The 26,652-nt window shown below is 53.4% G+C and overlaps 1 protein-coding gene and 1 long non-coding RNA gene across 3 annotated transcripts; one reads left to right on the forward strand and one right to left on the reverse strand.

Annotated features, from left to right (window-relative positions):
- Positions 1–639: 639 nt before the first annotated feature.
- On the forward strand, positions 640–10,988 carry EPN1 (epsin 1). Of its 2 annotated transcripts, XM_020869236.2 has the most exons (11): positions 640–732; positions 3,170–3,489; positions 6,096–6,345; positions 6,907–7,031; positions 7,392–7,466; positions 7,904–7,987; positions 8,653–8,956; positions 9,143–9,253; positions 9,361–9,447; positions 10,070–10,327; positions 10,403–10,988. In XM_020869236.2, the coding sequence occupies exons 2-11, from the start codon at positions 3,262–3,264 to the stop codon at positions 10,609–10,611; spliced, it is 1,731 nt and encodes a 576-aa protein (XP_020724895.2). In that variant the 5' UTR covers positions 640–732; positions 3,170–3,261; the 3' UTR covers positions 10,612–10,988. The 2 variants fall into 2 exon arrangements, with proteins under 2 accessions (XP_020724895.2, XP_070306465.1); XM_070450364.1 differs by lacking the exon at positions 7,392–7,466.
- Positions 10,989–18,508: 7,520 nt separating this feature from the next.
- Positions 18,509–26,330, reverse strand: LOC139029797 (uncharacterized). Its single transcript, XR_011482005.1, has 2 exons — positions 26,233–26,330; positions 18,509–20,359 (listed from the first exon to the last, which is right to left on the reverse strand). It is a non-coding gene; the product is annotated as an uncharacterized lncRNA (long non-coding RNA).
- Positions 26,331–26,652: the final 322 nt, after the last annotated feature.

Raw genomic sequence — 26,652 nt, forward strand, 5'->3', positions numbered from 1 at the left:
TCTCGGGTTCCCGAGGCCCGGCTCTGGGAGGCCCAGCTGTCGCCCCGACGTGGGTACCCGTGCCCGTGCCCTTGGAGAAGTGACACTCGCCTGCGTGGCCTGCCGCGCTGGGACGGGCCGGGGCGTGGCCCCGGGGAGCAGGGGGCAGTGAACGGGGCCCAGCAGACAGCGGGGAGGGCGGTGGGCCCAAGAATTCAGGTCGCCCAAGGTACCGCCGGCGGTGGCGCGTGGCCCGGGGGCCCGGAGCTTGCGCGCAGAGATGGTCTGAAGACGATGATGCGTTCCCGACCAGACTCTCCCTGCGCATCCCCCCTGTATCGGCTCGCGGCGGCGGGCGGAAATGAGACCAAAGGTGCCCGGCCACGGCGCCCGCGCGCCGGAAATGACGAGATCTGGGAGGGCGGGGGCTAGGAAGTGGCGATTGCGCAGACTCGCCGCAGGCAGGACGGCCGGGTGGGTCGCGGGGTCACTTCCGCTTCCGGTCCGTCGCCTTCTTCGGTTGCTTCCCGTCCGCTCCGCGGCTCCCCTCCCCCGCCCGGCTCTCCGCGCCCCTCCCGGGCGGCGGGGCGGCGGGGCCGTCGACGTGCGGCCCTCCGTGCGTCCGCGCGTGCGTCCGAGAGCGGCTCCGCGTCCGCCGCCCGAGGCCCGGAGCGCGCCCCGTGACACCGAGGCCGAGCGGGGGCAGGGGGCTGCCCGCCATGAGCCCCCGGAGCGCGGCGTGAGCGACCCGAGGTGAGCGCGCGCGGGGCGCGGGGAGCGGGCGGGCGCGCTCGGGCGGCTCGGCGGCCTTCGCGTGTCTGCGCCCGCCCGGCCTGGACCGCCCGCGGCTCTCCGTCTCTCCGCGTCTGCCTCCCGCGGGCCCCGCCTGGGCCTCGCCGGTGCTCGTGTCCGTGTGTCTCGGCGTTTCCACAGAACGCTCGTCCCCGTGTGTCTGTCCCGGTCTTCTGTTTTTCTGTCACGTCTCGGCGTCGGAGGGTCAGGACTAATGCCGGTGTCTCCCGTTTGTGCCTCTCTCGCCGCCGTCCTCCCGTCATGTTTGTCCTGGTGCTCGTCTCCTCCGGTCCAGAGTCACTCTCGGCGGGTCTGTCGCTTCGTATGGGATCTGGCCTTCCTCCCAGGTTCATGAGTGAGGCGTGAAGAGCCCGACTCTGCAGTCAGAGGCCCACTTTGTGCCAGCCTCTAGTATTTATAAGCTGACCAGACAGTTCCCTAGTCTTTAAAATAGTAGGGCAGCCGTGCCTAATAACGGAGGTGATGCTGCCCCTCGTCACTAGCTTGTCCTTAGCTGCTGGGAGCTCTGGTTCCTATTATTACTTGTAGATTTTATGTTCCACACGGTTAAGGTTTGATATCGTTTGATATCTGAGTAACCCTTATAGAATTTTGCCATATCATTTGTCTTTTATTTGATCTAGCAATTTTGTTTGGGTCAACCAATTGTGAAAAACCTAGTCTCCTTCTTAGCGGTACCCATGAAGTCTTAGTCTTGCTGTGTTGAGTATTTCTTCTAACGCCCTTTAGTATAAACACGCTGTGTTAAGATAGCATGTCGTCTTTCGAAAATGTTTTTTTTCTGATGATGAAAACAGCCAGGGTTATTGAGCTCCTACTATCTGTGGGTCGCGGAGTCGAGTACTTTATGTTCCCATTGTATTTAATCAACAAACCCAGCAGCTGGAAATCCTTTCCTTTGTTTCAGAGTTGAGCAAACTGAGTCCCAGGGAGGTCAGAATTTGGACCCACGTTTCGTTGTTCTTTCCCCTTTTCCTCCTCTCCGTCCCAGCTGAGCCTCTGTTTGTTTCTGGGCCTCTGCCTTCTCTCCTTGCCTCCCTGCCTCACTTTCGTCTGGTTTCTTTGTCTGTCCCTGTGTCTTTGCCCAGGTTTCTCTGTGCCGCCTTCTCTCCTGTCTCCTTTCCTTTCTCTCAGAGGCTCCTGCTCTGTGTGTCCGGCTGGTCCTGTCTCTAGCGCTGGCCGCCTCTCTCCAACCATTCACAGCCGTCTCCGAGTGCCTGGCTCCCCTGCGCTCTGGGCAGGGACTCAGGTGATAGGAGGTCTCCACAGGAGAGGCTGTGGGCGATGGTCAGAGCCTGCTCTGGGACCTGGCTGCCCCGGGGAGGCCCGGGCCTGGCTTCCTCCCCGTGAGGTGTCGGCGAGTCCCGCATGGCCTGTGCGGCGGAGCAGAGGCGCAGGCGTGGCCCTGGGTGTGGGCTGCAGAGAGCTTCGCAGATCCCCGTCCCCCTCTTGTTTTTTCTCCGTCGCCTTCCCCTCAGCACAGGTTGAGTTAAAAGGACCTGTTTTGGAGCCTGAGGTGGCCTGGGACGGAGTCTGCGCCGCCTGCTTAGTATGTGACCTTGGCTGGGTGCTTTAGCTCTGTGACCCATCTCCTCCGGTTAGAACCTGGCGTCTGTGTTAAATGAGATCACACGTGTCCTGTGCTCCCCGAGTGCCTGGCACACCGCCGGGGCCCAGCCACGGGGCTGCACTCTTCCTTATCCCCCCTACCTCGGTACGCTGTGTCCCCCTCCCCGGCGGGCCCCCTCCCTGTGTGCCCTCATTTCTGCCCCCACCTGCTCTGGAGGTCTCTTCTGCCCGCCCCCCTTCCTTCCTGCTCTGTTTACTGAGTGGCTCTTCCGGGCCAGCTCTTCTGCTGGGAAAAGCCTCGTCCGTCCAGAACTACGTGGTTGCTGCCCCCATGGGCTCCGGGGATGGCCTCAGCCCGAGTCAGACACGCTTAGGAAATCACGAGGACAAGCCCTGGTGTGGGGGTGGGTCAGGCTGGAGGTTCCTGCGGAGCCCAGCGGAGGACGGGAGGAAGAGCGGGGTGGCTGTCTCAGGACCCACCCATGGGGACAGCGCGTGTCCCAACCCCCGGCTTCCCTTTGGGTGTCTAGACTCTGGATCGAAGCCCCATCTTACAGAGGAGAAAACTGAGGCTCTGGAGGTGCGGGCTAGGAAGTGTTGGCTGGGGTGTGCCCCAAGGGCCCTCGGCCCCCCCTGCACGCTCTGCCACCCGAGCAGGGAGGTGCTGGGCACAATTGAGGAACTGAGAGACAGCGGGGTGACTCAGGCGGAGCCTTGCCTGCTGCGGCGGGACCCCCGTCCTGTGCTTTGAGGGCCAGGCGGCCACAGGCCCCACGCCCCGTTGTGAAGGTTCTCTCTCCACCTGCAGATGCGGTGACCCGCCCATAGCTGCCACGCCACCTCCCCCCTCCGGTTGCCTGGCTCTGCTCACCCCGGGGCCCGCCCCCGCCCCCTGCCGCCATGTCGACCTCCTCACTGCGGCGCCAGGTGAAGAACATCGTCCACAACTACTCAGAGGCTGAGATCAAGGTGCGGGAGGCCACGAGCAACGACCCCTGGGGCCCGTCCAGCTCACTCATGTCTGAGATCGCCGATCTCACCTACAACGTGGTTGCCTTCTCCGAGATCATGAGCATGATCTGGAAGCGGCTCAATGACCACGGCAAGAACTGGCGGCACGTCTACAAGGTCAGTGTTGGGGGAGGGGCCTGCCGGGCAAGGGGGGCAGCTGACTGGGGGGCACCCGGAGGCGGGCCCAGGTTTCCCGGAGGAGCTGGAGTTGTGTGTCTTTTCAGTGACGGCAACAAACGTAACGATTTTAAGAATTTTTAGCTTTGTGATTTTTTTTCTCCTTGTAGAAGTAAGACCATTGTTTAAGGCTGTGCTGGGCTGCGGTTGCCGCAGCGGGCTTCTCGCTGCACTGGCTGCTTTTGTCGCGGAGCACGGGCTCGAGGACATTTAGGCTCATGCTTGTGGCGCTCGGGCTTAGTTGCTTGGCGGCGTGTGGGATCTTCGTGGACCAGGGATGGAACCGTGTCTCCTGTGTTGGCAGCTAGATTCTTATCCCTTGTACCATCAGGGGAGCCCCAAGCCTTTTGAACTTTGAACCAGCAGCAGGTTCTAGGCTGGTCCGCTCTGAAGGCCTACGTGGGTGCTCCGTGTCCACTTCCGTGTGCCCCAAGCCCAGCCCCCTCCGCAGCTCCTGTCGGCCCTGGGGTCCTCTGAGTGGGACTCCAGGCGGGGTGGTAGCCCCGGGAGAGTGGGGGCGCGGGACGGCTCTATCTTTGCTGCGGTGGTGCTCACACTGCCATGTCTGATTGCCAGAACTCAGCTGCGTGAGAAAGAGGGAGTTTTACTGTAAGTTATTCCTTGCTTTTAAAAAGGAAAACAAGTTCGGGTCTTAAGGATCATTCCCCAGTAGGAGAACTGAGGTTTGTTCCTTAAAAAAAAAAAACCACCTTCCCACGTGTTTAAGTTTGGGCTGATAAAAGTGGACATGACCAGCTAGCTAATGGTGGAATTTTGAGTGGCTTGCACCGTCTGCTCTTACACACACGGCGGGGATGGCTGTCCGGGTACGCTTGCCGTTTTCCAGAACTGGGATTTCTGGGCCCGTGTTCGTGCCCCAGCCCGGTGCTGTGCACACACGCCCCCATCCAGTGCACAGACAGACGGACAGGCCCCAGGCTTTGGGGGAAGGGAACTTGGCTGCACATGGCCCTCTCCCGTTTCACTGCTGCTCTGGGGGCCTGAGGCCTGGCATCCCAAGGCGGGTCCAGGAGTGGCCGGGCTGGGGCCTGCCTCTGGAGAGTGGGTTCCTGGGCCCAGGCGCGCTGAGGAGTCCTGTCTGTGAACTTCGGCGGTTGAGGGTCTGCTGTGTGTGGGGTGGGCAGAACAGGGAGGCGCTGGTCTCGTGGCCTGGAGTCCATGCTGGCCCGGTTGCCTGGCCCAGGGAGGCTGCAGGGCCCCACAGCGCTGGCTCCCTGCCACGCCCTGCTCGGGTCACTGATCGCCCGAGTCACTTCTTGGGGAGGGACGGGGCCTGGTGACTGGGCTGTGGGTGAGGGCGGCGGAGACACTTTCTCCAAGGCTGCCCCCCGCCCGGCGGAGGCGTGCAGGTTTACAGTAGTGCCCACTAGCTGGAGCTCCGGCCGCGCCTGCTTTGAGGGAAGTGCTGTTGGCGTGGGGCCTGGGTGGGGCTGCGCTCAGGATGGGTACCCTGGCTCCCGCTGGGCGAGCTCCTGAGCCCTGCTGGCGTGTGCTGATGGCCGGGACCCGTGGGGCAGCCCGCCGGCCCTCCCTGTGTGCCTGGGGTGGGGATGGGTAGCTCGTCTCCCGGGGACACAGCGCCTGAGGTGGTGACGGCGACTCCCGGGGCCTCGGTCACTGGTGCCTGCTTCCTGTGAGGAGGGCGAGGGGTGGCGGCTGCACGGCGCTCACTCGTGTCGTTCCCCTGGGGGTTAGGTCGTCCCCATGTTCACAGACTGCAGACTGCAGTTCCAAAGTGCTCAGAGCTCTGAGATGAGAGTTTTGAGGCTGGCGCCAGGGCTGCTTCTGTACTGGGCTGCGGTGGTCGGTCCTGTGTGCGGGCCGCCCGGAGGGTACTGTTGGCGTCCCCCTTCCCTTGGGGACTGCTGTCATGTGTGACTGTGACCCCGGGAAGCCGCTGAACCCCGCTGAACCCCAGGGCACGGCTGGCCCGGGGTCAGGAGCCTGTGGTCCCCATGCGGGGTGAGGTGTAAACACCTCTGGGTGGGTTAGAGACTAATCTCCAGCAATCTGGTAACCGCATCGACACACCTCTGGGAGCCGTGCCAGACCTCGGCTGCGTTCACGGGAAGGCAGTGGAGACGTGACCCGGGTGAATTCCAGTGTGGCTCGCAGCGTGGCCCCGGGGTGGCCCCCCTGCTGACGTGGCAGCCCAGGGCGGTGCAGCGGGTCTGGGAGGCCCGGGTGTCACCTGCAGACCGCATGTGCCCTCTGCCCGAGGACCGCGGCCGGGGCCTCCCTCGCTCCTTGAGGCCTTGCCCAAGGTGTGGACTGCGGGCTATTCCCATCTAACTTGTTGGGAAGGAGGTTTGTCCCCATGTCGTAAAATGAGAAGATCCCAAAGGCTGTTTCTTCCCCCTTCTGAGGCCGTGGTCCTCCAGTCGTGCCAGGCGGGGGTGGAGTCCCTGCCTCAGACGGCACTTGCGAGGCTCTGGGTGTGCGCTGGGTGCCCGAGTGCGACCTTCCAGGTCCAGCCGGGCGCGCTGTGCCGCCGGGCCCCGGGTGACGCGGCGATGCCCCCGCAGGCCATGACGCTGATGGAGTACCTCATCAAGACGGGCTCGGAGCGCGTGTCACAGCAGTGCAAGGAGAACATGTACGCCGTGCAGACGCTGAAGGACTTCCAGTACGTGGACCGCGACGGCAAGGACCAGGGCGTGAACGTGCGCGAGAAGGCCAGGCAGCTGGTGGCCCTGCTGCGCGACGAGGACCGGCTGCGGGAGGAGCGCGCCCACGCACTCAAGACCAAGGAGAAGCTGGCGCAGACCGCCACGGGTGAGTGGGGCTCACCCCAGGCTGGCGTCGCGGCGAGACCCCAGCGGGCGGGTGGGGGCTTCTCTGCTGACGGTGGTCAGGGTGGAGCGGTGATGCTGAGGGCCCGGGCTGCAGGGCAAGGCTGCTGCTCCCTCTGGTCTTTGCCCCCGTTTTCTCTTCAGCCTCTGTTCACTCACCCCTGGTGCCTAGAGCAGGGTAGGAGCCAGCCGTGCAGGCTGTCCCCTCCCAGCATCCAGCCCCGGGCCCAGCCCTGGAGACTGAAACGCTGGGTTCCCTAGTGCAAGCAGTCGGGAGCTCTCTAATCCTGGAGAGGGGGAAGGAGGCCATTTATCTCCCAACCGAGAGCGGGAGCTTAGGCCGTTGGCTCGGAGGTCCGAAGGGCCCTGCCCTGCACCAGCTGACTTATGCCCGGGCCCTCCTTGCTCCAGTCCTTCCTCCAGTTGGGGCCGCCTCACTGCTCAGCCACGGAGCCTGCATCCCACTGGGGGCACGGGGGCGTCTCAGACTCTGTCCTCTGTGGGGTCCCATCTTCATGGGCTCTTAGTGGCTGTGTTCCCTCAGCTTCCTCCGCAGCTGTGGGCTCCGGGCCCCCGCCGGAGGCGGAGCAGGCCTGGCCGCAGAGCAGCGGGGAGGAGGAGCTGCAGTTGCAGCTGGCGCTGGCCATGAGCAAGGAGGAGGCCGATCAGGTACTGGTGCAGCCCTGTAGGGTTGCGGGCCGTGGGTCCGAGTCTGTTCTGTTTCCATCTCCACGCCTCACCTCCGCCCCTCCAGCTCTCTCTCTGCGCCCCCCTCCTCTCTGGAGGATTGGCCCCACCCCAGCTTATCTCTGCTGTTCTCCACCAGGTCCGTCTGGCTCTGGCTCTGGCTCTGTCTCCCTCCTCGCCTGTTTGCATGTTCGCTCGCTCTCCCGGCCTCACGGGGCCCCGCCCCTCACACTCTCCCTCTCCTGCCCCGCCCCCTCACTCTCCTTCCTCAGTCCCCGCCCTTCACACTCCGGCCCCGCCCCCTCTCCCCGGCCCCGCCCCCTCATGCTCTCTCTCCCCCAGCCCCCGTCCTGCGGCCCCGAGGATGACGCCCAGCTCCAGCTGGCCCTTAGTTTGAGCCGTGAGGAGCACGATAAGGTCAGAGCAGCTTCCCCGACCTCCAGACTCCCCTAAGACCCTCCCTAGGTCCCCACCCCCGCACACTCCCGCTGCAGCTTCTTTGGGACCCCGTGTCAGACCGTGCCCTCCCCCGCCCCCTCCACGTGTGTACCTGCTCTGGGCTGAGGGCGCCCTGCTCACCGCCTCCAGCACCCCCACCCCACGGGAGGAGACCCCTGCGTCAGGCGCCGCTGCCCCCTGGCTGTCTGCACACAGCACTCTCACTCCGCCCCCGCCCCGTCCCGCCCCCCTGTCCCTTCACATCGCACCTTTGTCCACATCCCATTTTAGTTTTCAGTCGCCTTGTCTGGGTGTGGGGGTTCTGGGGCCATGCATTTGGGGGTGGGTGGGGGCTCAGTGAGAGTCGAGTCACCCAGAGTCTGACCCCTCCCCGCCTGCCGCTCCGGGTCGATCAGGAGGAGCGGATCCGCCGTGGGGATGACCTGCGGCTGCAGATGGCCATAGAGGAGAGCAAGAGAGAGACCGCGGGCCAGGAGGAGGTGAGTGTGGCCCTAGGCCAGCCTGGGCCAAAGATGACCTCAGTGTGCACACGGCTCCCTGCTCCTCGGAGGTCCCTCTGTATCCAGGGGGACCTGGCTCACCCCAGGAACAGCCTGGGATTGGTGTGTGCGTTGCTGTGCTGCCTGGAGCCCATGAACTGGGGCGGGGCAAGGGGGCCTGGGGCGGCTTTGGCATTGGTCCCCAGGCCTTCAGGGTTGGTTGGCGTGAAAGCTCAGCCTCCTTGTGGGCCGCCTCCCTCCCCCTTCCCCTCCTACTCTGGGAGTGTTTTTCTTTTTAGGCCTGGTCTGGGGTCATCTCCACTCCTCTTCCTGTTCTGGGCAGTTCTCTGCACCCCCCGATCCCTTCTCTATCCCCCGGGGTCCCCTCCTTCTCTTCCTGGGTACTTTGCTGCTCTCTCCCCCAGGGCCCCCTCTCGGGTTTGGGGTCCCCTCCTCTTTCTGGGTACTTTTCTACTGTACCCCGGGTCCCCCTCTCGGGGTCTGGGGTCCCCTCCTTCTCTTCCTGGGTACTTTGCTGCTCTCTCCCCCGGGGCCCCCTCTCCGGTCTGGGGTCCCCTCCTCCTCCTGAGTACTTTTCTACCCTCTTTCCCTGGGGTGCCCTCTCTGTCCAGGGTCCCCTCACCCCCTGCTCTTTCCTCCTGCAGTCGTCCCTCATGGATCTTGCTGATGTCTTCACGGCCCCAGCTGCTGCTCCTGCCACTGATCCCTGGGGGGCCCCTGTGTCCATGGCTGCCGCCCTCCCCACGGCTGCCACCACCTCGGACCCTTGGGGGGGACCTCCTGTCCCTCAGGCTGCTGATCCTTGGGGGGGTCCAGCCCCTACACCGGCCTCTGGGGACCCCTGGAGGCCTGCTGCCCCTGCAGGGCCCCCAGCTGACCCTTGGGGGGGGACCCAGGCCCCTGCGGCTGGAGAAGGACCAGCACCCGACCCTTGGGGGGGCTCTGATGGTGAGACCCCCTGCCTGTGGTGTGCAGCCCTGGGGGTGGGGGACTGGTAGCTGTGGGGCTGGAGGTGGCCTCAGGGATCAGGGAATGGGGGCTAGGTGGGAGGGGCTGGGCCCGCTGCCGCAGGTTTGCCTGGCTTAGGGGGCAGAGGGGAGTGCCAGTGCCTCATACGCCTCCTTCCTGCCCCAGGTGGGGCCCCAGTTAGCGGAACCCCAGCCTCTGATCCCTGGGCCCCGGCCCCGGCCTTCTCAGACCCCTGGGGGGGGTCCCCTGCCAAGCCCAGCACCAATGGCACTGCAGGTACTGGAGGGGGACTGGGGGCGGGGGAGGGGCAGACCCCTGGGTGTGTGAGGGGTCCGGTCTCCTGGGTCCTGGGAAAGCTGAGTGCCATCTTGACCCCCGCACAGTGGTCGGGGGCTTTGACACGGAGGCCGACGAGTTCTCTGACTTCGACCGCCTGCGCACGGCCCTGCCGGCTTCTGGGAGCAGCACAGGTGAGCCCCCACCCCGCCTGCGCTGGGCGGCCCTATGCTCTCTCGCCTGTCTGTTCAGAGACGAGCACGTGTCTTTTGATGTGATGGCAGGTTTTGAGGGAAAAGCTGCAAAGGTGGTGCGGGGCGTCCCCTCTTCAGCTCCCCAGGTGCTGCCGGGCCTGTGACCCTGGCAGGGCGCCCCGTGTCCCCAGGGCCCCTCCACAGGCCACGTACCCCTCCTCACCTGCCTGCTGGGGTTTCGGCTAAGGAAGGGCGTGGTGCCCGCCGGCCTGGCCTGCGCACCCCGCTCCTGGGAGACCCCTGTGCTTTGTCCACGTCCAAGCGATGCTCTCTTCGTGGAGGCAGCAGGCTGGGGTCTCGTCCTCCAGCCTCTCTGCAGCTGCTTTTGTGCCTTTTTCCCAACATAGCTGGGGTTCTGGTATCTTTAAAAAAAACAAAACCAGGCCCCGCGAAGGGTATTTGGTCCACCTGCCCCCGCCACGTGTGTGTCAGCCTTGGAGGAGCTATCCCCGCCGCTGGGCCTGCCCCCTCTGTGCCCCTGAGGTGGAGGCCTGGCCCCTGGACCACGGCCTGCTGCGGGTGGCTCGGGGCCTCCCCCTGAGCCCCTCTGCGGTCCCTTCAGGGGAGCTGGAGCTGCTCGCAGGAGAGGTGCCTGCCCGCAGCCCCGGCGCCTTCGACATGAGCGGGGTCGGGGGCTCTCTGGCTGAGGCTGTGGGGAGCCCCCCACCCGCGGCCGCCCCGACGCCCACGCCGCCCACGCGCAAGACACCCGAGTCTTTCCTGGGCCCCAACGCCGCGCTGGTGGACCTGGACTCACTGGTGAGCCGGCCGGGCCCAGCAGCGCCCGGGGCCAAGGCCTCCAACCCTTTCCTGCCGAGCGGTGAGTGTGGCTGCCGGGGCGGGGGGCGCGGGGGCGGCGGGCAGACCCGTGACTGCCGCGCCCTCCTCCCCGCAGGAGCCCCGGCCACTGGCCCCTCCGTCACCAACCCCTTCCAGCCTGCGCCCCCGGCGACGCTCACCCTGAACCAGCTCCGGATCAGCCCTGTGCCCCCGGTTGCGGGAGCACCAACCACGTACATCTCTCCCCTCGGCGGGGGCCCTGGCCTGCCCCCCATGATGCCCCCGGGACCCCCGGCCCCCAACACTAACCCCTTCCTCCTATAATCCAGGGCGGGAGGGGCCTCCCCCATTCTGCTCCCTGGGAGACCAGTGTTGTGAGTGCATGTGAATTGGGGGACCCTGCCCCCCCCAGCGCCCTTCCCCCTCCTGGGGCCCACTCACACTACAGCCTCTTCCTGTGTCCCCCGCCCGCCTCCCTGAGAGAAACTGGACGCGGCTGGGGAGGGTGCTGGCCGGAGGAGGACCCTTCCCACGGCATTAGAAGGGGGAGGGGCAGCGGGGGGCCCCGCCCGTTCCCCTCCCCCAGCTCCTGACTGGCCCTCAATCAGTGTTTGAGCCGCCTCCTCCCCTCACGCACCCCTCGGTGAATCCTCGGTGATGATTTTGGCAACTTCGGGAATAAATGGCAATTCTCAAGGGCACGGAGCCCCCGTCCCACTCATGGGTCCTGTGGCCCCTTCCCCTGGGGGCCCGGGGCTCGCAGTCCATCTGCCTCTTGGGGGATAGGGGGAGCCTCGATTTCCCTGACTCCGGGTGCCGTGGAGGTTCTGTGTTGGGGGTGGGAGGGGGCTCCGTGGGTGGTGGGGCTGCGGCACCCTGGCCGTCTGGAGAGCTGACCAGGCTGGAGGTGGGGCATGGACGGTGTTGAGAATGGGGCTGGGCTCGTGGGTTGTTGGTAAGCACTCGGTGTGCGCACGCACACATGCTGCCTGGGACTTGGGGCCGTGGGTCAGGGGATCTGCAGGCCTCCGGGGTTCCCAGAAAGAACACCTGGGTGACTGGGCTTCGTGGGGATCCCGCCACACTCGAGGGGCCAGGTCCCACCGTGGGGTGCACCTGCAGCCGTTCTCTCAACTGACTTTGGCTCGGGGGCCTTGGGGGACCCATGGGCCGGGTGCCCCGATATCAGCTGGCCCGCGTCCTTTCCCAGGAGGTGCCCCCGCTCCAGGCGAGGGCAGGGCACACCTCCAGGATGCATGGTGGCCTGCACGGACGCCCGGGCTGCCCCGCTGGACACCCCCTCCAAGGTCTGGGGGTCTGGCAGGTCCTCGACCCTAGAGCTATCTCTGCGCACCCCGGTGCCGGGACGGACGGAAGAGGGGCCACCCCGCTGCCCCAGGGAGGGTGGAGACGACCCAGGGAACTTGCTCTGGCCGGTTGAGGTTGGCCGGAGGTGTTCTGCAGGGAGCGGGGCGGGGTTCCGGTGAGTATAGTCTGGTGGGACATGCTTCCTGTCCCAGGGCCCCCACATCCTCAGCACGGCCCACATTCATCTGCCCTCCCCCCTCACCTCCCCACATGCCCTCAACCCGCCACACGGAGCCCCTTGGCCCCCTCGAGCCCCGATGGTAGGACAGAGGTAGGCATCCCAGAGGCTTTTCACCAAAGCCGCGTTCCTTTTGTCGTCTTGTTGCCTATGAGCGTGTCTTCTTGCTTGTTCTCTGCTGTTGTCTACTCGCGTCTGACCCTTTGCGGCCCCACAGGCTGTAGCTACCAGGCTCTCTGGCTATGGGATTCTCATCCAGGCAAGGATACTGGGGTGGGTTGCCATGCCTTTCTCCAGGCTATCTTCCTGACCCAGGGATCGAACCTGCATCTCTTGCGTTGCCTGCGTTTGCAGACGGATTCTTTACCGCAGAGCCAGCGGGGAGGCCCCCTGGGCTAATTCTTTTATTTCTTCCACCTTATTTTACTTTTGTTTGAACACTTAAGAGTTTCCGTGAGTACTATTTAACATGTGTTCCTTAAAATAGTTTGAACTGATGCTTTCCAGCGCAGGAAACTGTAGAGAGGATCACCCCCACCCCGGACTCCTGTCTCTGCTCAACCGTTGTCCAACATCCCCCAGATCTAGTTTCTTCTAAGCCCCCCTCGCAGCGCCTCCCCTAGAGAATTTTGGAGATTGCACTGGCTAGGAACAGTTTGGTGTTAGTTTGTATGTGGTGGGGGCTACCTACAGACTTCCCTGTAGCTCAGGTAAAAATCTGCCTGCGATGCACGAGGCCAGGGTTTGATCCCTGGGTGGGGAAGATCCTCTGGAGAAGGGAATGGCAACCCGCTCCAGTGTTCTTGCCTGGAGAATCCCATAGACAGAGCGGCCTGGTGGGCTACAGTCCAGGCGGTTGCAAAGAGTTGGACACAACTGAGTGACTAACACACAACACACACTCGACAGCAGTTAACCCCACGTTGTCAAAGGGGAAGAACTTCATGACGCCACAGCCAGAAGCACTTCTGTGTTGCCTCCTGGAATGTTCCCACTGACCACCTCAAATCTTCCCCCCTCCCCTTCAGTTGCACAGGCAAACTTAAGACTTACCAGGTGGTAAAGTTGTAAAGAATCCACCTGCTGGTGCAGTAGACACCAGAGACAAAGAACTCCTTGGGTCGGGAAGGTCCCCTGGAGAAGGAAATGGCAACCCCCTCCAGTATTCCTGCCTGGAGAATCCCATGGGCAGAGGAGCCTGGTGGGCTGCAGTCCATGGGGTCGCAAAGAGTTGGACACAACTGAGCGACTGAGCACACACAACATACAACTTCAGTCATTATAAAGATAAAAAATGATTGTTTAAAAATGTGACTCAAGCTAGGTGCTAAAAATGGATGGATGTGATTGGAGCTCCAGTCAGACCCCCTTTATCTGTAGCATGCCACACAGCCCTGCCTGCAGCTGCAGACCAACTTGTGGGTCTCTAAAGAACTGCCCCCCATGGACAGCAGCAACCTGACAAACTGCAGACCAGTGGAAAATACTTGCCAGTCTGACACTGAAAAGGACTCAGTATTCAGAAGGTATAAAATACAACCCCCAAACGAACAATAAAACCAACCCCATACAAAAATGTGCAAGGACTTGGAAAAAGGACATTTCTCCAAAGACATACAAACAGCCAGCAAATATCTGAAAAGGTGCTCGGCATCATTAGCCGTTGGGGAAGAGCTGATGAAAACCACAGATACCACCTCACACCTGCTAGGGTGGGTACATTGAAGAAATAGGAAATGGCAAATACTGGAGAAAATATGGAGAAACTGGAATGCTTGTGCGTTGCTGGTAGGAATAGGAAATGGAGCAATAGCTGTGGAAACATCTGGTGATTTCTCTAAAGGTTACACACAGAGATGCCCAGGACACAGCCATGTCTGCCAGGTGTACATGAAACAGCTCACACACCCATGTTCACATGGACACTATTCACAACAGCCAGCAGACTAGATGGCACAAGTGTCCGTCAGTGACTGAGCAGGTTGATGAAACACGTGTATGTAGAATGGACTAGATTTCAGCCATAAAATGTGGAAGTTTGGTATCTGCCACAAGGTAGAATGACCTTGAGAACATTATGCTTAGGGAGACAAGGCATATACAGAAGGACAAACAGCATTATGACTCCGCGTATATGAAGTGCCTGGAACAAGCAGATCCTTAGAGACAGAGCAGAACAGAGAGTCTGGGCTGAGTAGAGAGAAGGGCCAGTGATTTAATGATACCAAGCGTTTAGGTAGTGGTGATGGCTATCCGCATTGTGTTGATTGCCACTGCATTATACACTTGAGGATGGTTAAAGTTGTAAGTATGATGTTAGGCATGTTTAATAAGTATAAAAATGGGTAAGTGGTAGATGATAACTAAATACAGCAATCATGGATGGTACAGAAACTGACTCATATACATTTAACCTTGGACAGCAAGGAGATCAAACCAGTCAGTCCTAAAGGAGATCAGTCCTGAATATGCACTGGAAGGGCTGATGCTGAAGCTCCAATACTTTGGCCACCTGATGCTAAGACCTGACTCATTAGAAAAGACCCTGATGCTGGGGAAGATTGAAGGCAGGAGGAGAAGTGGATGACAGAGGATGGGATGGTTGGATGGCATCACCAACTCAATGGATATGAGTTTGAGCAAACTCCAGGAGATAGTGAAAGGCAAGGAAGGCTGGCATGCTGCAGTCCATCGGGTCTTAAAGAGACAGAGTTAACCCTTAGCGACTGAACAACAGCAAACCTTTCAACAGTGATTTCAACAACTCATGAGCACAACTGAGGCGATCCCGAGTCCCTAAGGATCAAGAGGAAGGGGCTAAAAGTGGGGAAACAAAGCCAGAATAAGAGTGGCCTGCATCAACCACAGACGAGACTCCAGAAGAACAGTGGTGTAAAAATTGAAAATGGAATTCAGTATGTAAAAGTTGACAAAGGTGACCACCAGCATCAGGATGGTGTGGGCAGCTCTGGTCTCCGGGGGTATCTGTGGTGTCCAGTGCAGGTGTGGATATACTGCACCCTCTGGCGGTGTCTGAGCAGGAGAAGCACCATGGAGCCACTGGACCAGACCATGAGGGTAAGAAACACGGCATCAGAGACGGACCACAGGAGGACAGTGGCTGCATTGGGACTTGATGAACAGAACCACTTCCCTTGATTGTCAGTATCATTTCCTGTGTCCTGTGGGCCAGTGACTGTCACAGGAACAAAGATACTCATTAAGAGACTGAATACTCAGCAGGTGCAGCAGGACGGACCAGTGACCCTGGGGGCCCTTCCTCTGAGCATCACCCACTCCGCTCTCCTGGGGGTGAGTGTGAAGGCCTGATAGGTGCTCAGGATGTGGGTGGAGCACAGGGCAGTGCTGCGAGCCACTCTCTGTACATAATACACAAACTTACACCCAAGGCCGGACAGGGGCTTCCTCAAAACGAAAACTGCCATTGTGTGGGGAATGCCAGGGGAGAGAAGAGCCAGGAGGTTGGGCCAAGTGTGTGAGAATTGCATCTGTGTCTCCTTTTCTGGTCAAGCAAGACCGGAGAGATGCTGTGGAAGGAAAGGATGGCATTGCCCAGAGCCCCAGCCACCACCTGTAACAGAAAGATGGCTTTCACAGCCGCTTCCCCTGGGCTTCTCAGGACATCTCTGTGAAAAGACATGGAGAGCATGTCAGAGTGGCCTGGAGTGGGGCTGAGCTGGTTATGACATCAGCAGTCTTCTCACAGAACCAATACTGGAGAAGAATTCTTGGTCTTTTCCTCTCCTGAGAAGGGAGACACTGTCATACTCCACAGGAGGAGCTCAACCTAGAGAATATACACATGACACCACTTACATTTTTCACTATTATTATTTTGTATTTATTTCTATTTACCTGTATATCCTGATCCTCCACCTGCAGGTAAGGTCCATGCACTTAGGAACCAGGTCTGTCCTGTTCAGCAACATGGTTGACCAATAACAGGTGTTAAATAACATATACTTAGTATATGAATATGTTACAGGACACAGACACAAGGATGTACTCCACATCCCTTAGAATTCATGGTCTTTCTACCTATGATAAGGATTTATGAACTTAGGACAATGAAAGAAAAAATGGAAAAATATCATTGAGCTAATAAGATGGTCTAATTTTAACAGAGTGTGCAAGTGAGTTATAGCAAGTTCCCATTTCATCAGACTTACTGGACACTAAATAACTTAAAAAAAAATGAGTCTTCAGGTTTCCAGGTCCTCACTCAAGGAGCTCATTCAAGTCTTCACTGCATGCTAACAAGACTGAATAGGATGAAAATTCTTGCATCATGAAAAGAGGAGAGGAAACAGGGGCACCACTGCCTCCAAGACTGGAGAGATGGACAGTGACTAGTGGGGCTCGAGGTTCTGAAACAGAGACTCCTGATGGAGACACCTTGTGAACCAGGCCTGCTGGGGCAGGAAATGCTGCAATATAACTGATGGGGAGAAAACTCCCTTTGTGCTTTCAGTGGGGAGTGGAGGAAGAAACCATTTTCAAATACACCAGAGTGTGGGGTTCTTACCGAGGTCTGCCTTCAGGAGAGAGAAACGAGCCTCAACAGCTGGGGTCTTCTCAGAGCCTGACTCACCTGGGAAGGGAAATACCCAGCATCCAGCCCAATCTAGCCATGCTGTCCCATCCAAGGGGGAGAAAAACATGGAGAAACAGGAGGTTCACAGTCCAGAGGCACAGGCTCACGGGCAGACTGAGACCTCATCAGAGGCGGTGGATGCTCCGCTCTTCCCCCACCTCACCACCACATTCTAAAGGTTTATTAACGGTTCCTTTTACCCAGTACACCATGTCCAGATATCAAGAAAACATTCCTAGGTATACTACAAGGCAAAGGACAGTGTGAAGACACAGAGCGAGCATCAGATGCAGACACGGCAGGAATGTTGGGAGGGTCAGACCTGGAAGGTGAATCAGCTACGATCACTGTGCTGAGGGCTCTAGTGGATAAAGCAGACACTGCGGGAACAGCTGCGCAAGGAGAGCAGGAGAGGGGAATTCTAAGGAAGAACTAGGAAGAAATACCAGAGACCAAAACACTGCTCAGAAATGAAGGATGCCTTTGATGGGCTTGTTAGTAGGTTGGAGGAAATGTTAGTAGATGTGGAAAGAGTGTCTGAGCTTGAGGATCTATCAATAGAAATCTGCAAACTGCAAGGCCAGAACAGAGACTTAACACAAAATGGAGTATCCAAGGGCTGTGGGAGAAGTACCAAGGGTGGAACATATGCACAACGGGATTATCGGAAGGCAAGATAGAGAAAAAGAAAAATATTGGAAGCAACAATGACAGAATTTCCCCCCAAAACAATGTCAACACCAAACCACAGATCCAAGAAGCCCAGAGAACCCTAAAGAGGATAAATGTCTTCTCCTCAAACCATATATGCAGGCATGTCATATTCGAAATAATATATGTTCAAATATCCAGTATTCTTGCCTGGAGAATCCCATGGACAGAGGAGGCTGGTGGACTCACAGGCACAAAGAGTGGGTCACAAAGAGTCAGACACGACTAATTGCCTGAACAGCAGGGCAGCCGATCAAGCTCTGGTGACTGAAGACAGTGAAGGCGCTGACTGCTTCCTGCCTGTGCAGAGAACCAGACTCATCCCTCTGCTCTGGGGCACACATGTCCCGAAGTGCACACATACTGCTGGGCACCAGGCTGACCTCACACAACACTTGCTGAATTAACAAGTGCCTCCATGCTGTGGACCCTGCTCTCTCAAGTCTGCCTTCTGGAGAAATCTGAGATGTGAAGAAGAAATTCCATAAACCGGACCCACCTCCAGGCCACTAGGTTCTCCTGTGGCCTCCACTGACCACTCAGCTGTGGAGTGAGACTTCCCTGTGGAGGCTTTAATGGGAGACAGTCCCTCCTCCCTCTAAGTTTACTTATATCCCACCTCTCCTCCTTAATCCCATCAGAATTTATTTCTGGAATAAATGAGATTGTATTGAGGACATAGGGAGTTTGCCACCAGAAAAGGTGAACAATTTATCCTGGAAGTAGTTTTATTTTTGTTAATGTTGAAATAATTGTCCAGGTCTAAGATGGTGCTTCTCCTACCCAGAGTGACGTGTCAGCAAAGCAAAACTTAGATAAATCTCATCCCTGTAAATGTTTCCCTGGACCAGAGATGCAGTGTGTCCAGTCAGCCAGCCCTTGGGCACTGTACGCACTTCCTGGTTTCTCCTCACACAAAACGAGTTTCACCAAGTGGTTCCAGACCATCAGATGTTTTTCATCTTCCACAGGCTGGTTCTTTATTCTTTATCCTATAACAGTCTCCTTTTCCTTCAGCTGTATTTTTCAGTGTTTTGAATAGGGGCTATTTCATGACATGTTAAAGTTTATCACCTAAAATGCCTTTGTCACTTTAAACAACATAAAGTATTATTTTAATACATGCACTCCAGTGTTCATAGCAGTAGCATTTGTAATAACGAAGCAACCTAAATGTTGATTGACAGATGAGTGGCTGATAAAGAGGTGGTGCATATATAATGGAATATTACTCAGCCATAAAAAAGAAAAAATTGGGTCATTTGTAGAGATGTGGATAGACCTAGAGTCTGTCATACAGAGTGAAGTGAATCAGAAAGAGAAAAACAAATAGTGTACATTAATGCTGGTTGATTGTTAAATAAAAATTTACTGGAATTCAGGTATGCCTTTACAATGATCCAGCACTACAGTGACAACCGAAAGCATGTGTGATACAGAACGTGGGCCTCAACAGCCTAACATAGTTACATTCTGACTCTGCTGCTGCAACTTGGTGAAGGGGGTGGGGCTTCCAGCTCCACCTCCTGCTCTGCCTCAAAGCCCCTTGTGCAGCCAGCCCTGGGAAGCCACACACTGCCCACTGGATTCCAGATGCTCCTGCTGTCTTTGGTTTCCTGCTGAGTGGGTGTCAGGATTTAAAATATAATCTTAGGGATAATTCTTTCACACTGTACTTCACCAGATAACTTGTTTTATTCTGAATATGTAAATTTCAAATACACTACTTGATCCCTAAAAATACAATTGGAACCCACATTTTTGAGCACACAAAACTACAGCCAATAGTAACAAAACCCCACTCACATACACGTCGGGAACACCTTGTCTGATTTCAACTGTCATTTACACTGAGCTGGACCTAGTTTTGTCGATATCTCCCTCATATGTCCTTTCCCTGGAGAATTTAAAATGATACTTGTCCTCTAAGCTGGAACTTTGATGGTGCTGTTGAGAAATACACTGTGACATATTTATGGGGGAAACTGCGCTGCATGCAGTATGTTCAGAGGGGAATGAACTTAGGGGGAGACTCATAATGGGTTTCCGTGGTGGCTCAGCGGTAAATGTATTTGATCTCTGAGTTGGGAAGATCCCCTGGAGGAAGAAATGGCAACCCACTCCAGTATTCTTGCCTGGGAAATCCCATGGACAGAGGAGCCCGGTGGGCTACAGACCATGGGGTGGCAAAGAGTTGGACATGACTGAGCGACTAAACAACAACATGATACAAGTGTGGCAGGATCTCCTCTGTGCTGTCTTGAGGAATGTTCCAGTTGACCGCCTCACAGCTCCTTGCCCCAGTGCACACCTAAATGTAGCCAGGCATCACTGACTCTGAGCATATCAAAGAAAACAATGAGCAACCAAACATAACTGTTACAAATTGTGCCCTGGTTGGATCTACACATGGATTCCCTCTCCCTGGATGGCACATGGGGCCCCACCTGCAGGGACGGGCTCGGAGACTCTGGAGACCTGCCCAGGCGGACTGCAGCTCTCCCACGTGGACACGCTGGGCGAGCCTTCTGATCCACCCTCAAGGCCCCCAGCCAATGTCCCACTGAACTGGAGTCCACACACCCTTGCTTTTCACTGTTTCCATCCACACTTCACAGCCCCTGTGGGATCAGGCTTCAGCTGAGACCACCTCCTTGATTGAAAAAAATACTTAGGGATATGTTAAACTAAGGAGTGAAGGCTCTGTACAAATGAAAACTATGAGATTTGATAAAGTCTTGATGAAAACTAAACTTCCTTGATGAAGGAACTTGAAGCATAGCATCTTGGGATCCATAGCATGGATTGGAAAACTGACATTATTAAAGTGTCCATACTACACAAGTCAGCTATTGATTCAGTGCAATCCTTAACAAAATTTTAATGGCATCTTTCACAGAAATAGAAAAAAAATTTCCCCCAAATTCTGTATAGAACCACAAGAGACCTCAAATAGCCCAGACAATCATGAGAAAGACGAACACAGCTGGAGGCATCGCACTTACTGTGTTAATTACTACAAAGCTAGAGTTATTAACTGTGTGTGGTGTGGTACTGGCATAAAAATAGACACATGACCAAGTAAAACCAGAGACCCCAGAGGTAAATTCACACGTCTTCTGTCAAGTAACATTTGACAAGGGAGCAACAGACACTTGTTGAGGAAAGGGCAATCTCTTCCACATACTGGTATTGGAAAACTGAATAAAGAAATGGAGAAAAATGAAATTGTAACCCTATTGTACACAACTCACAAAAATTAACTCAAAATGAATTAAAGATGTAAGTGTACGACCCGATGCTATAAAATCCTGAGAGAAAACATAGGGAAGAACGTCCCTTTGACATTGGTCATGACAATGATTTTTTAGATAATGACACCAAAAGCAAAAGCACCAGAAGCAAAAAGAAAAACAAAATCAACAGGTGGGACTACATTGCCGGGGTCCAGCCTCAGCAGGATCCAGGGGGCACCCTCAGGATGAATGGCGTTGGCAAGAGAGAGAGAGAGGACACGTGAGACCAGCCTTGATAGGGCCAAGTCTGCAAGGGAGAGGGAGGGAGGGAGGGAGACCAGATGGGCGGTGCAGCCGAGTCTGGCAGAGTCTGGCAATGCTTTATTTTTTACCGTGGCTTTTATACCCTAAATTAGTACATTTCTAAGGGGAAGATAGTTTAACATTACGTCAGCTTGTCCTTCACGAAACCAGGGTGTTTTCTGCATACTTCTTTGTTTATGAGGGTCTTATACATTATCTTCTGGCCTTGGGGCCTATTAACATTTTATGCAGGTCAGGTGAATGTAAACCTATTTTCTGTTTCTCTGGTGACCTTAACTGAAAGGTAGCAGTCTCATAGGGCAACAGTACAGAGTAGAAGTATAACCTTGTTAACACAAAAATTAATCCTTCTGCAGAAGTTGTCAGTTGCGTTTATCTAAGAAGTTTACCCCACACAGCCTCTGCCTAGCACTCCTGGCTGACAATTAGCAACCATCTCATTGTTACCACACTAGGGCTAAGCTCTTATTTTTCTAGATCTATAACTATATTAACAATGGTTTCTATAACACAACCTTAGCACATTAAGAGCAAAAACACAGCAAGCAAAACACAGCAAGCAAACGTCAACTCAATAACCACCTTTAGAATAATTTTTCTTGTGTTTTCTAATAGGGCTTCCTCACTCCCCGAAGGGCTCTATGTCCATTAGGGCCTTTATATGATCAGGTTCTTTATGTTATTTTATGATTAGGGTATTATAAGCAATCATGCATATTAGTACCAAGGGCATAAACGCATTTGCCAAACAAACTAAAACTAAAATACCAGCAAAGAAGTTTAAATTAAAACACTCCTTTCATCCTGGATAATCTCATAAAATACCACCACCCGGGAAACTTATTGATTAAAGTTCTAAATTGATTCTTATTTGGGAAGAGATCAGGGAAGGCCTTCTGCTTGTGTCACAGAAATTAGGGAGTAGTCTATTGAAGCAAGCATCAGAAAGACAGATATCATCTTTAAGCTGAGCGCTGAGGGCAGCTTTTCGGAATCCCTGAAAACCTGATCCGCCTTGCCTGTCAGGTTTTTTCCTCATGACCTTGTCATGGGTGGGATCTCCTGTGCCGGCTCCCGGCACTACATCAGTGTTAAAAGCTTCTGCACATCATGGGAAACAGCAAAATGAAAAAAATCTATGAAGTGGGAGAATATAACCCAATAAAAGAAATGGGCAAAGGAAATGGATAGACACTTTTCCAAAGATGTGTCTACATGGCCAACAGGCACATGAAAAGATGCTCAGCATCACTGATAAGGAAAAAGCACAAAATCACAATGAGATATTACTTCACACCTGTTAGAATGGCTCTCATAAACAACACAAGTTTTGGTGAGGATGTGAAAAAATGAAACCCTTGTACATTACTGGTTTAAACCAATGTATATTATTAGTTTATTGGTATAAACCGTTGTATATTATTGGGGCTATAAATTGGTAGAGCCACAGTGAGAAATATGGTGGTTCCTTCATAAATAAAATTACCATATGATTCTACTTCAGGCTGGATATATATCCAAAGGAACTGGAAACTGAAGCTTGAAGAGGTATCTGTACCCGTAAGTTTATTGCAGCACTACCCACAATAGCCAAGATATGGAGACAACCTCGGTGTCCATCAACAGATGAATGAAGCTGTGAGATCCACATATATACATATGAAAGTGTGACAGTGAAAGTGTCCAACTCTGTGATCCCATGGACTGTAGCCCACCGGGCTCCTCTGTCCATGGAGTCCTCCAAGCAGGAATACTGGAGTGCGTTGCTGTTCCCTTCTCTATATATATATACACGTAAAATATATATATATACACACATAATATATATATACATAATATGTATATATGTATATATATGTAACCCAGCCATTAGAAAGATGAGAATCATGCTATTTGTGACAACATAGATGGACCTGAAAGGCATTAAGCTAAGTGAAGTAAGTCAAAGAGAGATAAGTACAGTATGTTATTACTTATATGTGAAATCTTAAAAAAACAAACTCATAAAAACAGAGAGTAGAACAGTGGTTACCTGCCGGGAGCCGGCACAGGAGATCCCACCCATGAAAGGCCATGAGGGAGAAAGCCTGACGGGAAAGGCGGATCAGGTTTTCAGGGGTTTCGAAAAGCTGCCCCTGGCGCTCACCTTAAAGATGATATCTGTCTTTCTGATGCCTGCCTCAATGGACTACTCCCTAATTTCTGTGACACAGGCAGAAGGCCTTCCCTGATCTCTTCCCAAATAAGAATCAATTTAGAACTTTAATCAATAAGTTTCCCAGGTGGTGGTATTTTATGAGATTATCCAGGATGAAAGGAGTGTTTTAATTTAAACTCCTTTGCTGGTAGTTTGTTAGCCAAATGCGTTTATGCCCTTGGTACTAATATGCACGAGTGCTTATAATATCCTAATCATAAAATAGCATAAAGAACCTGATTATATAAAAGCCCTAATAGACATAGAGCCTTTTTAAGGAGTAAAGGAGTCCTACTAGAAAACATAAGAAAAATTATTCTATAGGTGGTTCTTGGGTTGAGATTCGCTTGCTGTGTTTTGCTTGCTGTGTTTTTGCTTTTAATGTGCTAAGGTTGTGTTATAGAAACCATTGTTAATATAGTTAAAGATCTAGCGCAATAAGGACTTAGCCCTAGTGTGGTAACAATGAGATGGTTGTTAGTTGCCAGCCAGGAGTGCTAGGCAGAAGCTGCCTCACCAAAGTCGCAGAGTCAGTATGGGGTAAACTTCTTAGATAAACGCAACTGACAACCTTTGCAGAAGGATTAATTTTTGTATTAACAAGAATATCATTCTACTCTGTACTGTTGCCCTATGAGACTGCTACTTTCAGTTAAGGTCACCATAAAAACGGAAAATAGGTTTACATTCACCTGACCTGCATAAAATGTTAATAGCCTCAAGGCCAGAAGATCATGTGCTAAGAATTACTATAGAATTGGAAAGCAAAAAACATCCTGCTTTTCCTAAAAAACAAAATGATGTAATACTAATCCTGTGTAATCATGAGTAAGCGTCTTGTACTTTGAAAACGTCCTTGAAAACGTCCTGTGAAAGGGTATAAAACCAGTTGTCAAAAAGTAAAACACAGACTTGGCCCTATCAAGGCTGGTCTCACGTGTCTCTCTCTCTCTCTCTCTCTCTCTCTCTCTCGCTCTCTCTCGCTCTCTCTCTCTCTCACGCCATTCATCCTGAGGGTATCGCCTGGATCCTGCCGAGGCTGGACCCCGGCAGTTACCAGAGGCTGGGGGTGGGGGTGAGGTGGGGTGGGAAGTTGGCGATGTGTATTTAAGGGTATAAACTGGAGTGAGTAGATAAATAAGTCCTGCAGAGATTTTGCACAGAGTAGTGATTATAGTCAACAATACTGTATTATAAGTTTCAAAGTTGCTAAGAGACTAGGTCTTAACTGTTACCACCATAAAAAAAGAAATGATAATTATTTGATGGGCTAAAGCCCTGAACTAATCCTATGGTGGTAGTCATTACAGTATATAAGTACATAAAACCAACACACTGTACACCATCAATGTACACAATGTTTTATGACAATTATAATTCAACTGAAAATGAAAAAATAAAAGACCACTGTGGGTTTTAATGTAAACAACTGCAATTCAGTGAATTATTACTGAACAATGTAAACATGGCTGTTATTGAAACTGACTACATCAATAGATTCTCAACAGTCATTTAAATCATTTTGAGAGCAGAAACAGGAGCTCTAGGGTGTCTAGAAATCAGCAGCCAGGGGCAAAATTCAGGAAAACATGAAGCCCAAAATGTAAGAGGCCTGCACCAACCATATGTGACATCCCACTAAAGTGATGATGCAAGTAGCAAGAACAGAATTCAGTAATTAGCAAGTGACAGAAGTGACCATCGGCATCAGAATGGTGTGGGCAGCATATTCAAGTACCTGCCTGCAGCAATGAGCAGCCAGCACAGCCAAAAACAAACAAACAAACCCCGAATGAGACCACATCAACCTCAAAACTGCTGTGAGTCAAAGGACACAGTCAACAGAGTGAAATAAACTTACAAAACAGGATAAAATGCTTGCAAATCACATATCTGATAAGGTGATATATATATATATATATATAAAATATATCTAAAATATACAAAGAACTCCTGCAACTTAACTAAAGACAAACGACCTGACTAACAAATGCCCAAATGATCTTAAATAGACATTTTTCTAAAAAGGATACACAAATGGGCAACCAGAAAATGAGAAGGTGCTTAAGATGACGAATTTTTAGCTAAATGCAAAACAAAACCAAAATAAGACATTATCTTACACAAATTAGCATAGTTACTCTTGAAAAAAACCAGAAAATAACAACTGTTTTGGAGGAGGAGACATTCAAACACTTGTGCGCTGTTGTTAACTTTATAAAATGCAGCAATCACGATGGGAAACACACAGCAGATCCTCAAAAAATCAAAACTAGAAACAGCGCAGGACCAAGCCATCCAAATACTAGGGACACGTCCAAAATAACAGAAAGCAGAGGCTTGAAGAGACATGTGCAAACTCATGTTCACAGCGGCACTTTTCCAACAGTGAAGAGATGAAAGCAACGCAAATATTGACCTTCTGACCAATGGATAAATAAAATGCAGTGTAAAAGCTCAATGGAATATTATTCAGCATTTAAAAGGAAGGAACAACATGGATAAAACTCAAAGACAATATTCCAGTGAAATAAACATGCCACACACACACAAGTGCTTTAGAATTCCACACACATGTGGTATATAAGTCGTCAAATATATATAACATTAACGTAAAATGGTGGATACTAGTGGCTGGGGAGAGAGAAAATAATGACCTGATTTTTTTTAGGTGAGTTCTGTAGGGACCAGTTTTGTAAGGTGGAAAAGTTAAGAGGGAGATTTTTAGCATAACAACTATATACGGGATACTGGAATAACATATATGGGATATTGGAACTATATACAGGAATATACTGGATACTACTGACCAGTACAGCAAACACTGGGATTGTTTTCAACTACAAACATTTTTGTTTGAAATGTAACTTTCCAACATAACATGAACTAGTCTGTGTAATACAAAACATTCTTCAAGGGGATTCATTTTCTGAAAAAATTTTAGAAAGAAAGAAGCCACAGTAATGCTAAATTTCCTAAGGAAGATTAAGGTTCTGTGGGTATTAGTATACACTTATATGCATTGTCTCTAGTTACTGAAATAAGTAATCTCTAATTACTGATAAAGAGAAGATTGTTTCTTAAAATTTAAAAATACAAGTAATAAGAACAAAAAAAAAAAGGAAAAAACAAAAAATCTCAAACTTCATATGTCACAAAACTAAAAAGAACAAACTAAGCCCAAAGTTAGCAGGAGGAAGGAAATAACAAAGACTAGTTCCGAAGTGAGCACAATGGAAAGCAGAGAAACAACAGAAAACGTCAACAAAACCAAGAGTCGGCTTTCTGAAAAGAACACATTCATTTCGTTACTTACTGCTGGCAGGAACGTGAGGATGCTTTCGCTCAGGAAACTTATTTTGCTTTGCAGCTCTGCTGTCCTTGCATCCTTTTTCTAAGTCCAGCTGAATTTACTTTCCTTAAAAAAGCAAGAAATACATTTTGGCTTCATCACAGCAACTCCTATTCCCCCTCCTCCTGGAACCCCCTCTCCCCCCACTTTACTCGCCTCGCTGCTCCTCAGACTCCAGTCAGTTGGTTTCACCTGATCATACACACCTGCTGGTCATCCTCAGTCACCGCGACCAAGCCTTGCTCTTAGTCTCATGCCAACACTCGCACTGTTGTTTTCCTTCCTCCTCTGTCCCGTCCCCAGTGCCCCGTCCCCAGTGCCCCGAGAGCCGTGTGAGGACGGGCTCTGCTCTCTCCCCCTCACAGATGCTCTGTCCTCAGCGTC

The sequence above is a fragment of the Odocoileus virginianus genome, chromosome 20, assembly GCF_023699985.2.
Source record: "Odocoileus virginianus isolate 20LAN1187 ecotype Illinois chromosome 20, Ovbor_1.2, whole genome shotgun sequence".
Lineage (NCBI taxonomy): Eukaryota > Metazoa > Chordata > Mammalia > Artiodactyla > Cervidae > Odocoileus > Odocoileus virginianus.

Bases quoted from the DNA above. Each gene is read 5' to 3' on its own strand.
- EPN1 (XM_020869236.2), top strand. From the start codon at position 3,262: ATGTCGACCTCCTCACTGCGGCGCCAGGTGAAGAACATCGTCCACAAC. The intron at 8,957-9,142 runs GTGAGACCCCCT...TTCCTGCCCCAG, and splicing joins CCCTTGGGGGGGCTCTGATG to GTGGGGCCCCAGTTAGCGGA. The intron at 9,448-10,069 runs GTGAGCCCCCAC...CGGTCCCTTCAG, and splicing joins GGCTTCTGGGAGCAGCACAG to GGGAGCTGGAGCTGCTCGCA.